General features: G+C 34.9%; 1 protein-coding gene across 1 annotated transcript in view; it reads right to left on the bottom strand.

The window, feature by feature from the left end:
• Positions 1-12,068, bottom strand: part of LOC126820304 (calcium-independent protein kinase C) — a 32,100-nt gene extending 20,032 nt beyond the window's left edge. The window contains exons 1-2 of the mRNA XM_050548157.2: positions 11,571-12,068; positions 11,237-11,300 (exon numbers count right to left, since the gene is read on the bottom strand). Of these exons, the coding sequence (XP_050404114.1) occupies positions 11,237-11,300; positions 11,571-11,906 (400 nt within the window). The 5' untranslated portion in view covers positions 11,907-12,068. The remainder of the gene's footprint in view (positions 1-11,236; positions 11,301-11,570) is intronic.
• Positions 12,069-17,000: the final 4,932 nt, after the last annotated feature.

The following is a 17,000-nucleotide window of genomic DNA, read 5'->3' as shown; positions in this document are numbered from 1 at the left end:
TACGTGATTTGGGTTTAAAAATATTTTTGAACCCTCTGGACAAGTAAAATAGGATTTAATGGATAATTTACACAACAGGTAAGACACTAACACATCTAGTACTTAGAATAAGGCTATTTTTTTTTTGGAGCTGTCAAGTCAGCAAGAGTGTTATTGTCCCTTTAACGTAATCAAGAACAAATGATAAAACAATATTTTATGGAATTCATAATGACAAGGTTTTCTCTAATGTAAATTAGATGACACACAGTTCCCACAACTATCTAACGAATAATAATAATTTTATTTGATCATTCGATGACTAATATCAATATTGGATCTGTTCTCATATATTTTATTTTACTACACATAAATGATGACGATATAACCAAATTTGTCCTTTCAGTATAAACTGTCATTTACTACACATAAATAATGACGATACAACCAAATTTGTCCTTCCAGTATACACTGTCAATGTCTGTCATATCTATATCCTAAACTAATGACAACGAAGACAAGAATAAAACATCCATCAAGACGTTTTCTTTAATCAGAAGAATGTCATTTAACTTGACTGTGATTTTTTTCTTGTCTGCATGTACATGTACAATGAATAATACATTCCACTTGAAATGAAATTGGATAGAGTTGTTTTTAAGGTCTCGTCAACACAATAAATGCAATTTTGAGACAAATATATGGGTTACGTGTGAAATTTGAGGAGAAATTTGCCCAGGCAGCATCATTTCCTTACATATGGTCAATTTTATTTCAGTGGTTAAGTGTGCAATTCGAGGTGGTGAACTTTTTTGCCGAGGCAGTTGGATTTACTCCTCAAATTGCAACTGCCATGGGTTCATTTAAAGACATGCCAAATTTTCCAAATAGATGGATAGAGAGAGCATTGGGATTAATGTCCACTCGGCACAAACTTGGTCATTTCAGGACTAACATATGGTTAAATTTTATTTCAATAATTCGCTTGCACATAGGAGCCTTTAGCAGTGGAAGGAAACCGGAGAGGATCCAGAGAAAACAGTCAAATAGTTGGATACAATACCATGTAAATGTAAATGCAACATTTACAACAAAATATGTAGGAGGATGTCCTTTGAATTTGTTCATCCCCCACCAAATAAAACCCATTACGCCCATGACAGTCGTCTTTTTTTTTCTTTTCGATATGTATCTGCCATGCTATTGATAAACATGATCGTGTTATAGTAGAGTAATTGAGATGTAGTTCTTCAACCACATAATTAGGGTGACCCTCCCACCTCCGATATTTGATATTTGCAAAATTACACGTACGTCATATTATGTCGTAACCAAACTGATGTCATAGAAATTGGAGCCAATCTAAGGTTAAAATTCAACGTAATTGTAAGTAAGTTTTCAGGAAATGCATCAATACACTATAGCAACTGTGGTATACGAACTGTGGTATACTATATATAATAACTTCATAGAAAGGTCATCTTTAGCTTTATTAATAAAATACAATAAGTGCTTATATAGGTGTAGTTAATACCAGACTATATTGTTGCCCTTATGTTCTTGACCCCTGACCTCTTCATCAGCCCTACCCATTAGAGAATATCTTACAACTATCACCCTTAAATTACTTTTCTATTTTTATACCCGATGACTTTAATCAGATCCTATTTTAAGACATCTATTACACCCAACCACAGATTCAAAATAACAAGATGACTGTTCAATATCAATAGGTACTGAAGGATTGACTTATTACAGAACACATTCATTATACAGTTGTTTACTTGATTTCATCAGATTTAAAAAAACCAAACAAATTCCTACACAAATGTCTCTAATAGTAATGCAGGGGGACCACACCACACACAATCAAAATGATGAAACTGTGGACAAGACACAAACTACACACACATTGCAAGCAATAAACAATAAATCAAGTGAATGGATCCTGGGCTAATCGTAAGCGTCCACTACGCTGTCCAGTCCTGGGCCTGTAATGATACAGGCTTTAATCAAAATGAAAAACAAAACAAAGGATTATCCTACACCTCCTCTCCCTACCCACAAAAATGAAATTTTGGAAATGGATCTGCACAGAAATGAAAAACACTATCAGATGATTTCTAGCTTGATAGCAGACTTGAACCAGTCAAAGTCTAGCTCATAACCTGAAAGATGACCAAGTTTGAAGCAAACTTGAACCTAATCCAGCGCCGTGTCTAATGTCATGGAAAAAGACACAAATTATAGTCATAATTTCAGCCTAATTTGCTAAATTTTGCTGAACTTCGTAATAAAGGAAGAAATATAGCTATAAAATGAAATATATTTAATAACTGTAATAAACAAATGCTATAAGAAGCATAATCCTAATATTGTTGCTGATACACGTAGTGAGTATGATGCTGACTCACTAACCTGGATGTCCTGTGTTAGCCAAGAAAGTTCCTTATGAGTTTCTAACATGGTATTATCCCCTGGTGTAGGTCGGAGGGCCTATCAATGAATAGCATCTAGTCATTCGGATGGAACAAAAAACCTGAGGTCTGTGTTTACACATTGGCATGCACGTACAGTTGGAATTAAAAATAACAGCACACCATCGCGCTGCTGTCACAGAAAAATGGAGAGCCAACAGTTAAGACATATGCAGGATCAAACTCAAAATGAAATGAAATGAAATGGGGTTTAACGTCCTACTGTTCTGCTCCTAACCTGGGCTAATGAAGACGGGCATACGCCATACAGTGTGCTATGAGGGAAATTTTGCCCGGGCAGCGGCGCTACGGCCTACTCTTATATTGAATTCCAACTGCAAAGGCATCTTTTACGTGCACTCGAATGTGTACACGGGACCTCGGTTTTTCGTCCCATCCAAACGACTAGACAGCTGTCCTTGTCAGGACCTCCGTCCTGCATCCCTGACATGGGGAAACCACGTCGGAAAATCGGGATGAACTTTCTCAGCCAATGCAGTGATCGAACACCCGACCTCCAGGCTAGCGAGCCAGCGTCTAACCCACATAGCCACGTGATTCCCAGGATCAAACTCAAAAGCACATTGCTGATACTGGTACTTGTATATAAATGTACACGTACCAAATCTGTTCTGCCTGTGGGAACAAAAGCCCTTTTCATAAAAAAGATTGCGATTTATCGAAAATATGTATCACAAGTTTAAAAACCCCTTAAATTCTTGGAATAACATAGGGTCCTATCAAAATGATCAGACATTCGGATAGCTTGTGCTCTATATGTCAAATATGATGACATTCACATTTACCGCTGACAAGTCAGAATCAAGAGGACACTAACCTCAAAGGTCTGACACTTTTTATTACATTTGTCAAAAGATAAAAGAAATTACGTTTGGAGAAAGGCATACGATTGTAGATTTTTCTTTACTAGATATTTATTGTATCATACTGTCTACATCATCTTGACATGATTTATTATTATTCAGGTCTACACAACCTTTAAAAGCCAATATGCATAGCTTATAAGCATAAATAAATGTATAAACCGCTCTACCAACAATGCAATGTTATGCATATCTATTCAAGGAAAAAATTAAAAAAGAAATAAGTCTGGAAATAAATTTTCATTCATCATTTAAATTTATTTATAGCATATATTTTATTTCGGGATGAAATAAAACAACTTAAGACAGATGCTGTTTTTTTTTTTTGGTATTTCGATTTGAAGTGATTAACTACATATTTGGTATTAATTAATCATACATTATGCAACAGCTAAATCTGCCTATTGCAGGTTTTACTTTAGGCCTGAAATTAATTAACTTATCCCGACCATAATCAACTCTCAATGTCAAAGCTAGCCTGCGATATTTATTGGATTATGATCCGATTTGCTGCTCAACTTTCATTCATGATTTATTCATGAAATGGATAATCGAGACTATGTTTTTTGTCGCACCGACTATAGTAATGATGATCGAGGCTAGGCCGAAATTTCAATCGCTTAATTCTTGGTTCATGCCTTTGCATTATCTAGTTTTTAACTATTATAGTGAGAACTGCCAGCTCTTTATCTAATCTCCCATAATGTATCTTTAATTCTTATCAGATGGTCACTAAGGTTTGTGGTCCAGCTTGAACGATCCACTCAACATAAATGGCGTTCAACATCCATTCAACACAAATTTGGTAACTTTGGGTCTAACATGACTTTTTAATATTAATAATTCACTTGTAATTTAGCAGTAGGAGGAAACTAGAAGATCCTCTAACATGTACAAGCTTGACCTAAAACACAAAACCCTGCCCCCACAAGAAAGGCGGAAAAAATTCAAATTTATAGATACTAACTATGCAAATATGATATTAATCTGTATATGACCTACAAACACTGATTTCAATTCAAATTCAAATATTACTTCACATCCTAGTATAATCACCTGAGCATTAATCGCCACACCCATCACGAACATGTTCATGTATGAATGATCTTTTTCAATATATCACCATTTCATAAACGTACATATATACACAGCATCAGACCCGGAAGTACAATGTGGTCGTACATGACATTTTTAACATTATACAGAACCATGCATTAAAATACTAAGGAAAAGAATTGAAATGGGGTTTAACATCCTATTTTGCTGCACAGACTGGTGCAAACAGGCATATGCCATGCTGTGTGCTATGAGGTAAAATTTGCCTAGACAGCAGTGCTACGTCTACTCTTATATCGAATTCCAACAGCCAAGGGATCTTTAATGTGAATGCCAATGTGGACACAGGACATCGGTTTTTCATCTCATCTGAACAAGTATACGTTGTCCCTTGTCGGGCAATCCGTCTTGCACCACTGACATGTTGGAAAATCCTGATGAACTTTCTTGGCCAACACCCAGATCGAAAACGCTGGACCTCTGGGTTAGCAGGCCAAAATCTTACTCACTGAGCCACCGCACTCCCAGCAATTCAAATCTCATCAAAACAATATCTTGGGTCATTTTGAGACAAACATGTGATTATTTTTTTCCTATGGTCACATGTATAGGGAAAAGATATTTGCCAAGACAGTGGCATTTTCCCCCATGGTCATCAAATTCCAACTGTCATCATTTTTTTTAAAGAGCATTCCATAGGTCGACCAGGTAACCTCTGATGCCAAGTGTTGCACTATCCCTGACAATTAGAAACCAAGCTTATCTGCCCAGCCAGGATTCAAACCTGGAACATTCTAATCGATAGGCTAGTGCCCCCTGTGTTGGAAATGAAAGGAAATGGGATTTAAAGTCCTACTGTTCTCCACCAACTGATATGAGGAAAGTTTTACCCGGACAGTGACACTAAGGCCCACTCTTATATAGAATTCCAACTGTCAAGGGTTCTTTTACGTGCACACCAATGTGGACACAGGACCTTGGTTTTCATCCCATCTGAATAACTATACATTGTCCCTCGCCAGATCTTCCGTTCTGCACCAATGACATAGGGGAACCATGCCGGAAAATCCTGATGGAATTTCTCAGCCAACACAGGGATTGACAATAGGACCTCCAGGTTAGCTAGGTAACGTCTTACTCGCTGTTCCAGAAAGGTTGTGCACACACTGACTTGTGCATTCCACCTTTCACTAATTACAGGTACCTGGGGCTATCATTTAGATATTTGGGTTACAGAGGCCAAAATTAACTAAGAATAGAAAGAAGAAGGAATGATGCTATAAATAGATTTATGATTAATGACATCATACAGGTACTTGTACACATTAAGGCAATAAATTTATTCAGGTGAACTCCTTAAAACATGTCATAAGTTGACAAGATGTAATAAATATTGTATACATGTATAATGCATGCCTGACTCAGTAGAAATTAATCTGGTAATAAAGCTTTATATACACATTAAGTATTTATGATCTAATCTTGGTATTTCATTTACTATATAATTCAGACACCAATCCAACATTCCATAAAGGCTTGATCTTTCACCCCAGGTTTCCAATCAAATCAGAGAATAAGCCAGCTTTCAAACTAATCTATGAGAGAGCATAATGTTTATCTAAGTTCACAGGTATTTCACTAATTGCTATCAACATTCCAACACTTGAATTCCTTCTACCAGTACTAGCCAATAATCCCCAATACAAAACATCCCCATCATCATCATCACCATAGTCAAACACATCCTTTATTTACATCTTAAAGTTTTATTCTTCAATAATTATGCCATCTATTGTACCACAAAAACTTTTTTTTAATTCGAATACATCTTTTTATAAAAGTGTAAAAAATTTTAGGCCTTGGATCTTAAAGTGTTATTCTTCAAGCTTAATTAGGCCACATATTGGACCCTAAAACCATTTTTTAATTTGAAAACATCTTGACGCAATTTATAAAAATATTTGGATGTTAATCTTGTTTAATTATTAAAATCTGATAATCAAACACTACATTAAGACATTTTCAAATATGTGGTAAAGGAATGATTGAAAGTATAATGTACATCTAGTAGGAAACAATAACAAGAGAGAGAGAGACAACTTTAATTCAATAATTTGCTTCTGTGTAGCAGTCTTTAGCAGTGGATAGAAATCCGAGGACCCAGAAGGTTGAACAGGAGAAGGTACTCCTGGTCACATTCAAGCGGGGAATGGAAACCATGCCACGTAACTAACTCAGTGACCAGCACGCACAGGATCTACCAGGATGGATTAGGAACGGATAAGACTGCATAAATAACTGAAATGAGATACGTGTTCTCAATGACATTGGGAGAGTAGAATGCCCTCTGCTCCCTACAATGACCCACACTGATCAGCAGTGAATATTCGACAATCACTGATAAGGATGACATGGATGCGACTTAATGAGTCTCAAATATTAACTTTTTTCCTCCGACAAATTAAATTCTAAATTTATTTATTAGAAAAATAAATAAAGACGTTTGAAGTATATGTAAGTAAAAATTATTTCCTATTTTAGTGTAAGTGGGTATTAAAATGAGTAAAAGACGCCATTCTGCTTGAATCAGTAATGTCTTATGTAAACAATGCATGCGCCATTGAGCCAATGATTGACGCCGCATGATGTGACGTCATGTGTTGAAGGCAGTCATCTTTTACAGAGATATTAGATTTTCGTAATACTCTGTGAAACAGATTGACAATGACCCACTACCACACTGCAAGTAACTGAACCACTGTCCAATATGGTTCTCTTATTGGGACATGTTCTACTGCAACTACTTCTAGTCAACCTGTCTGATAAAGTGAGACAAGTAAACCTCTCTGATAAAGTGAGCCAATGAAACCTCCTTGATAAAGGAAGACAATGGAACCTCATTGGTAAAGAGAGACTGGGAAACCCCCTTAATAAAGTGAGACAATAAAACCTCCTTGATAAAGTGAGACAATAAAACCTAGTTGATAAAGTGGGATATTAAAAACTCCCTGGAAAGAAGCCTCTGTTTTTCAAATTGCTATGGAGCCTATAAATTTTATGACATAGATTTGTTTTTTTCTCACATTTCGTTCCAGGGTCGAGCATGTGGTGAAAAGAAAAAGAACAAAAAGACTTGTTGTACAGGAATGAAATGTCATCCATATACATGAAGCTTAGGAGTTTGACTCTAACTAAATGAGAAAATGAAATGAAATGGGGTTTAACATCCTACTGTTCTACTCTGACTGGGCTAATGAAAATGTGCATACATGTATGCTATGCAGTATGCTATGAGGACAAATTTTGCCCAGACAAGCGGTGCTACGGCCTACTCTTATATCGTATTCCAACCGCCAAGGGATCTTTTACGTGCATGCCAATGTGCAGCAGGGCCTTTGTTTTTCATCCCATCTAAATGACTATACAGCCGTCCTTGTCAGGCACTCTGTCCTGCACCACCGACAAGGGGAAACCATGCCGGAAAATCCTGATGAACTTTCTTGGCCAACACCGGGAGCAAACCCATGACCTCCAGGCTAGCGAGCCAGTGTCTCACTCACTTAGCCTTGTGGCTCCCTCAGTCACCGTGGCTCCCTCTAACTAGATAGGTCAAGAGAATATTTATTATAATCATGCTGATCCTATCACAGAGCTTAAAGTGTTTATGGGTATTGTAGAATGACTATAATGTCATGCTGATCCTATAATGTCAATAATGAAAAATTACCCTGAAATTGGGAAAAATGAAACCGGATAATTATATCAATCTCTGCTGGGAAAAATGTAGGGTACTGTACCAAGAGGAGGGACAACAACAACAAAAACTACTCTGATCTTGTGCAAAATGAAACAATACAATCTCTGCTGATGGAAGGTAGGGTAGACATACACTGTACCAAGAGGAATGTGGGAGAAATAGCACAGACATATAAAACCGTAAATATTCACTAATCTGTCACTGCTTGTAAATTTATGTCAAAAACATAGGTAAAATATTCAAGTATACATGTCAACCAGAGCTCACACAAATATACGAATATTTGAATAGAAATAGTTTTTTAAGACTATTCCAACTGAATTTTAGTATTCGTTTTTCGATATCAATTAAAAATAACACAATTTGATCAGGTTTTGTCTCATTATCAATTATCAATCAACTGAAATCGTCAATCAAAAAAAACTGAATAGCATTTCTCATGGACATGTTATGGATTATCAGCTAGGTTATTAATTTAGAATACGATTAGAAACTTAAGATTTTCTTTTCGGCCACTTCTCAAACAGAACAGCTAATATACCAAAACGTTATAACAAAAATTATCGTCAAAATCAAATTTTAATTGCTACTTTCATTTCTTTTTAATTGCAAATTGAGATTTTGGCAACCGAAAGTGTCAGCCCTGGTCTCCTGAGGGCAATTTGTAAATATTAACTCATTAAATAAATTTTATATAACAAAATAAACAAAAAGATAGTGGGACATATATTGATTTGAAGGATTAATAGTTTCTACAAATCAGAAATGCACTAGAAAGTGACCAAAAATTTAATCATTTCAAATGAATTGAATAATCAAATAGAATTCGAATAATAACTTATAATATTCAAATTGTAAAATTATCATTCGATGTGAGCACTGTTATCATTTACAAAAGAAATGTTTATGTTTAAATGTTTACATTTAATGCATAATAAAGTCTGGCTATTATTCCATTTAATATATTTCTGTTTGTCTAATTTCAAATTTAACCATCTATGCATCATTGTTCATGTTTCTTTTATAAATATGTGTACTATGGAAATAAATTTACTTATATATCATGAATGATATAGCCATGTTTGTAATTAAAACTAAATTTGCAAAGCTAACAATAAAACACGGCAGGAACCCACTAAATGTACATAAATACACAGTCTTTCTTTACAAGGAAACTATAATACTTTTCTTTTCTTCTTTTTTTCAAAATACAATTTATATTTATAACAGTAAGTGTCCTCAATATAACTTACATATAGAAATGATATATTTAAATCATTTAAATTCCTTTTGTGAATGTGTCAAAATTGTCGTGCAATTTTTAAAAACGGGAAGTAGGGTGAAATAACTGTCTTTATGACACTATTGTGTGTGTGCTATTGTCTCTTTGTTAGTTAAATAGTATTTATTTTTTAAACAGATACATGTACCTGTTGTAAATTAACCTATGAACATGGGATGACAATCTAACAATATTTGTAAACACAAGACTTTACAACATGAACAACAATAATCTATTTATAATGATGTAACAAATGGATTGGGAAGCCGATTTTTATAACCTATTGGCTTGTTTGGGTGTCCCGTGAATAAAATATTGTTTAAATTATAAAAAAAATTGGATATAATTTTGTAATTATTTATATGAAAAAAAAAAAGCCAACAGAACACGTGAATAACAATAGACTCTTATCAAATCATCTGTTTACTTATCTTCTTGTCTTTTATTTTATTAGGGGATTAGCCTGTTATATTTGTTATATAACATAGTTTGATATGTTAATATTTATACAGTGTATTATTATTATATTACCTCCCCCCTCCCCAACCCCCCACTTGAGTGTGTATGTGTATATACCTTTACCTATATTATTATCAATATACCGAGGTTATTAGTGTAAACATTGTCATATCTACTGTTACACAAATGATATTCATCAGTGAATATATTCAATGAATACCCAACAAACAATATATGGGTTAAAGTTTATTGGATGTAATATCCATGTGAAGACTAATTCACAAAAATGTAACTGATAACTAATATTAAATAATTGATATTCTATAGCATCTGCATTTAATGCATATCAAATATACTGAAGGGTACAGATATAATGCATTATATAATTGTTCTTTCAAAAATATAACTGGAGTATTTTGATATATACATGTACCACTAAGGAAGTGATTATTCCCAGTGAATATATTTCTTACAAAGTAGAAGTCAACCAAGAAATTCACCCATACATTTTTTAAATTAAAATATAACTGGTTTTTATTGTCACATGTAAACAGCATAACTGAAATTCTTGATACACATACATATAATTTCTGGAAACTAAATATTCCTAATATGGACTATATTCTATATATTCTATATAATTGGGCATTTCACCAATGACTATACACAAAGTTCATAACATTATAACCATTGTATTACCATATCTGGCCTTACATAATTGTTATTCCCAATATTAATTTCATCCTGCATATCAAAATATACCTTATAGAATACAGACCGGTGTATATGGGAAATAACGGCTGGGGTGGGTGGGACATTACAACTAATCATGAAAATGTGGCTAGTGTTTTCAGTTATTCCATACTAGCCATGAGAATGCCAGTACTATTTAGCTGTAGAAATGCAACAGTTATCATAATGACAAGACTATCATGACCTAAATATAGGTTTTACAATTGTACTTTCCAGTTATCTTTATATAGGTCATATTTTTTAGTGATGTAGTCATTAGTTACTATGCAGTGTGTAGAGAGCACCTGCTTGCTTATCCTCATCACTGAAATGATGCAGTATGTGCATTTTCCCTTGGTATCAATATCTCGGTCACAATCTCTCATTAACATAAACAGCGAAGATCACAACCAAACACTCACGACGTCATACAGACACTTAGCACTGCTCATTAGGAGGTTTCTTTATTATGCTTTCATGGGAATATTGATTAGAAATGAACATGATATTAAGCTGAAAGCTGATAATGAGTTATTATTTACAAACTGGAAGGAAATATATGTTGCTATTGAGACAAGTATATGTTAATGATATTGTGCTGTTGGCTTACCGTCCGAGAACGATCCATTTAGTTCTACTATGATGCGGACCTTTCCACTCGGCTCGAGATCAACCTATGTAAAATATAGACAAATAATTGATATTAAATACGTTCTGAGCGATATATTATTGTTTAATCATCATTGTAGCCGATTCGGCTCGTGAAATATTAATATTTATGATCATGAGAAAATAAAATAAAATGATAATATTCCGGCAGTATTGATGTAAGCCGTCTGACCAGTGTGATTCTAGCGACATTCAAGGTCGCCCTATAATCCTCTTAAAGATAAGATTTAATCAACACTATCTTATTAGATGTTTTTACAAGCTCGTTAACTTACCCACATTTCCGAAGACTGTTTTAATTCGTCAAACGGTATCGTTACATTGGCCACGAACTCGTCGGGAGGAATGGCTGCGTCGTGAAAGACAGTTATTCCAAGATTTTGGCCATTATGTATCTCGGTGATTATATCCTCCTTCCACCTCGGCGTCAAAGTTCGAGGTTTAGAAGTCGTTCTGGCCACATAAACTTCATCAATATCAATAGATACGTACGGATCTATTTGCTGGGCCGCCTTATTCGGACCCATTTGATGGCGGGTTGCGAAGTCGGTGGGTTTTAGATCCACCGCTTCGCAAACCCTGATCTTTATAGAACCGTTAAAATACACCATTTTGCCTATATCCACACATAAACCCCCTAATGGGGTGGCTAACCATCCACTCTCACAGTATATTTCCGTTTGGCTGACATCTAAATCCCGTAAAAATCACAAATTACAGCGATTCTCGACTAGCTACCATGAAAAATATTACGGAAGTTGTAATGCGAAATCTGCAGCAGACCTGTGTAGGAAATGCAGTACCCTGTGCGCATGCGCGTAATCAGTCTGTGACCTTTGTCCCTTCGATTTGCTGAAAACTGAGAAAATTGTGAATACATAAGAACATTCGCTAAAAAAGGGGTTTTGGCTTTGGGTGATAATTAAAAATATATCCAATAATAATCCTGTAATAATTATTATTTTCCGAAACAATTATTGATTCATCTCATGTATATAGATCATATTGTAACGATTTCACAGAATATGAGATGCGCTATAAATAGGATATTACATTTATATTTATATGGTATACAGGGAAACACCTCTTTAAACATAAATGACTAGGATTTTTATCCAATTTCACAACAATATAGTTATATTCATTTGTTATAAATTTAGTATTCATTTAGTACTTTCTTTGCTTTGTTTTCATTTTGTATTCGCTTTGTTATTGTTAAGAATATTTAATGAGATAATTTCTTTAACTCGCCTCGCAGTTTTAGAATTAGCTAGATTGAATATGGGATGAGAATAGCCGAAATTTAAAACAATTTGCAATTTGTATCAGAATTATATAGAGTTGTCTTGGTTTTATTAAAAACGTACTAAATTCCTTTTTGATTCCAAGTTGTTGACTGAACCTTTAAACACATCTTGGAAGCAAAAGGGAATTTAGTAAGTTTTTGGACTGTGAGTAGTGCATCTGTCCCGGCAAAATTTCCCTCATAGCACATTACATGGCGTACGCCCGCCTTCATTAGTCCAGTCGGCGCAGAACATTAAATCCGATTTCATTTTTGTACCTTTTATTAATTCATTTTTAAAGAGCAAAACAATCACGTCCAGTCAACACGTACTATGAAATTGGTCATCTACATACTTTTTGATTCTCAGAAAACTCCATTATTATATTATTTCTCTAAAATAACGTTCGAAAACTCTAATTATTAAATTGGTTGGCTACCAAATTAACGTTACAGAGAGATGAACAGTGGGTACTACTTGAGAATATTGCAGATACCGGAACTTCAATTGTTAGAATTTCAAAATTAATAGGCCAATACATATTCAACAATTAATATGATAAAAAGCTGTTTAATGACAATAAATTATGGCTTTATACACATAATTATTGCCTTTGTAGTTTGTAAATTCAACTTCGTTTCACCAACAGCATTCTTCCCGTAACATTCTTTACTGGGTTCCGCGTAATTTCCGTGATATATGACCGTTAAACGTGCATTATTGCAGACACGCGTCGATTGAGCGGGCGTTATTGCACATAATGACCCAGGCATCACTGCTTTCTTCGGGGAATATAAATATTTTTAAAGTGAGCATTCTGAATTTATGAAACATTTTTTTAATTCAAATCTTAAAGATTGATAATAAAAACTCCTGCTGGAACAAAGTTCCCTGTGATTTGTAATCGATTTGAAAATATTGATATAGCGGGAATTGAGTTATCTCGACACGGTTTATTTTATACAGATTAAGGTATTGTGGGGTGCTCCGGGTAACTTTTTTTGTTGTAGATGTACAGTGAATAACGGAAAATCACCTCTAAGATAATAAACAAGAGAGAGCTGATAACCGAATGTATTTGATGGTTTACATTACATAGATGACAGCACTACTTAGTCCAATTTGTAATATTCAGTCGTTTTTCTCCAAGAGGCCAACGGTCGCTCAGTGAGTAATGCGCTGATTCACTAACCATGAGGTCCGGATTCGTCGGGAAGGATGAGGGACTGGCAAGGAACAGCGACATGTCCCGGGTCGGATCCAAGATTTTTTTTTGCAGGAGGGCGTTTGTCAGGTTCATGTTAAGGAAATATGACAGTTGACAATGCATGATGCCATCATAGTCTCCAAATTACGTAGGCATACATACACAGTGAGCTTTTTAAAGGACAATATTGGTGTCAGTCATTATCATATATGTGATAGAACTAATTAAACACGTTCCAAATATAATTTTAACACAGAGATCATTGCTACGTTAGCTGAGTAATTCAGGTTTCCTGAATCGGAAGTGACGAACGCCAAAGGAAAACATTCCTCTATATAAGTGACTGAAGTGACGAGTGATAACAGATACATGGGCGAATTTCTGCTCACTAATAATTCCTTCCAAGACCAAAAGTTGTTGTGTGAGACTGCGAGAGGATATCTGACCATTCATAAAAAGAATTGACTGCCACTAGATAAGAGAACACGAAAGAAAAACAGAAAAAGTCCGTGCATTACCATGTTTTTATAAGGTATAGAATGAATATAAAACAAGGGAATGTACGGACTATTTCTATTTTTCTCGTGTTCTCTTATCTAATGACATTCAATTACTTTATTGAATTGTCAGGTATCCTCTTACAGCCCCATATAACAACTTTTGGTCTTGGAAGGAATTATTAGTGAGCAGAAATTCGGCCGTGTATCTGTTATCACTCGCCACATCAGTCAGTTATATAGAGAGATGACTCGTGTTTTCCTTTGGCGTTCGTCACTTCCGATTCAGGAAACCTGTATTACTCAGCTATCGTAGCAATGCTCTCTGTGTTAAAATTATATTTGGAATTTTTTTTAACCAGCTCTATCACATATGTGATAATGACTGGCACCAATATTGTCCTTTAAAGATAGAAATCCAACACTCCGTTTGACGTCATTTTTTATAATGAATTAATAGGGTCACATTGTGATTCATTTTCATTGATGCAAAGCTTTAATTGTGATATCACACATGTCTATCGTTATCTTCCGCTTTGAATGCCCATCCCATCCCACCACCTGACGATAAAGGGAAAGCACCCTTACACTTTTCTCATAAAAAGTGTTGTTTTACACCCCCTCGGGATCTGCCCCAGGTCTAGTCATTAGGGTGGGATGGTAAACCCATGTCCCGTATAAATTTTTTGCACGTTGAATGACCTTTGCTTGTCGGAATTCGTTGAAGAGTAAACGGACACTTCTTTGCCCGGTTGGTATAGGATAGTAGGACGTAAAAAACAAGTTTCATTTCATTTTTACCAATTGGTTTTTTTTTTTTCGGATTTTATGGAAACACTCATCGTCACCGATTGTATGAAATGATATATTTTTTTTAAAGATATTCGATTTTCGACGATTTTCGTAAAAACGACATACATTCGTCGTTGAATCATTGCTTTGAATAAATAAATTAATTAAAAAAAGAGAATGGTATCATTGTCATCCACTAAATGGCAGTTAAAGATACATTATGGGAGATTTAATAAAGAGCTGGCAGTTCTCACTATAATAGTTAAAAAACTGAGTCTTTAGCGATTGAATTTTGGGCCAAGCATTGATCATCATTACTAAAGTCGGTTCGATTAAAAACATAGTCCGGAGGGCCTGACAAGGACAGCTGTCTAGTCGTTCGGATGGGACGAAAAACCGAGGTCCCGTGTACATATTGGCGTGCACGTAAAAGATCCCTTGGCAGTTGGAATTCGATATAAGAGTAGGCCGTAGCGCCGCTGCCCGGGTAAAATTTCCCTCATAGCACACTGTATGACGTATGACCGTCTTCATTAGCCCAGTTTAGGAGCATAACAGTAGGACATTAAATCCCATTTCATTTCATTTCATTTAAAAAAACATAGTCTCGATTATCCATTTTTTTATTTAATCAGAAGCAGCAGATCGTGTTCTAATCCAGTAAATATCGCAGGCTAGCGATGCCATCGAGAGTTGATTATGGTCGGGATAAGTTAATTAATGTCTAATTAATAATTTAGATAATATTTCGGGCATAAAGAAAGACCAGCAATTGGCAGATTTATTATAGCTCTTGCATAATGTATGTTTAATGAAGCAACATGGGCAGTTTATAGATCAGATAAGTAGGACGTTAAACTCCATTTCATTTCATTTATAGATCAGATAATCCCTTTACCTGGATGTTAGCGTATATACTAATGTCCAAAAGAAAGTATTCACTGTACATTTCATTTCGTCCTGCTTCAAACAAAGTCGTTTTTCCACTGTATGTGGTATTTGGGTACGATGTCAATTTGTTTTGCTATTTATTTGCCTAGAAATATTGAGTTTGGACGCACGAGACATGTTCAATGTAGTTTTATCAGTGTAGTTTTGATTCAAACAAAACTTAGTCATATTTTTAGTGTGTATATATACTTTCTTTTGGACATTGGTATAGATCAAACGATTACAGTCGCATAAAGAAGGCGGCGTGTAATCAATATAAACAATTGTAAACTTCAAGTTACCATGTTTTATTGATCGTGGTTTCAGATCATGGTAGGGTGCACATTTTTTTAAAAATCGAAGTGGGGCGTCGGACTTTAAATGCCGAGAAACATTGTTCTGTGTCCATGTTTTATGAACTCATTTAAATTTTGGATATGCATATCTATAACATATTTTTGTCCACTTTTTGCAAAACTGTCGGTGATTAGTAGGACACCATATTAAAAGTGGGAAGCATTTTATAAATCCTATGTGTATTAGATGTGTAAAATATATCACATAGTCTATGTGTATTAGATGTGTGAAGTGTATCACATAGTCTATGTGTATTAGATGTGTGAAGTGTATCACATAGCCTGTGTATTAGATGTGTAAAGTATATCACATAGTCTATGTGTATTAGACGTGTGAAGTGTATCACATAGCCTGTGTATTAGATGTGTAAAGTATAACACATAGCCTGTGTATTAGATGTGTGAAGTATATCACATAGTCTTTGTGTATTAGATGTGTGAAGTGTATCACATAGCCTGTGTATTAGACGTGTAAAGTATATCACATAGCCTATGTATTAGATGTGTAAAGTATATCACATAGCCTATGTGTATCAGCTGTGTAAAGTATATCATATGTATAGTAGAGGTGTAGAATATATCATATGTATATTAGATGTGTAAAGTATATTACATAGCCTATGTGTATTATCGGTGT

The sequence above is a fragment of the Patella vulgata genome, chromosome 5, assembly GCF_932274485.2.
Source record: "Patella vulgata chromosome 5, xgPatVulg1.2, whole genome shotgun sequence".
In the NCBI taxonomy this organism is placed as follows: Eukaryota; Metazoa; Mollusca; class Gastropoda; family Patellidae; genus Patella; species Patella vulgata.
Note: the sequence above shows the minus strand (reverse complement) of the source record. Positions and strands in the feature narration are given on the sequence as shown.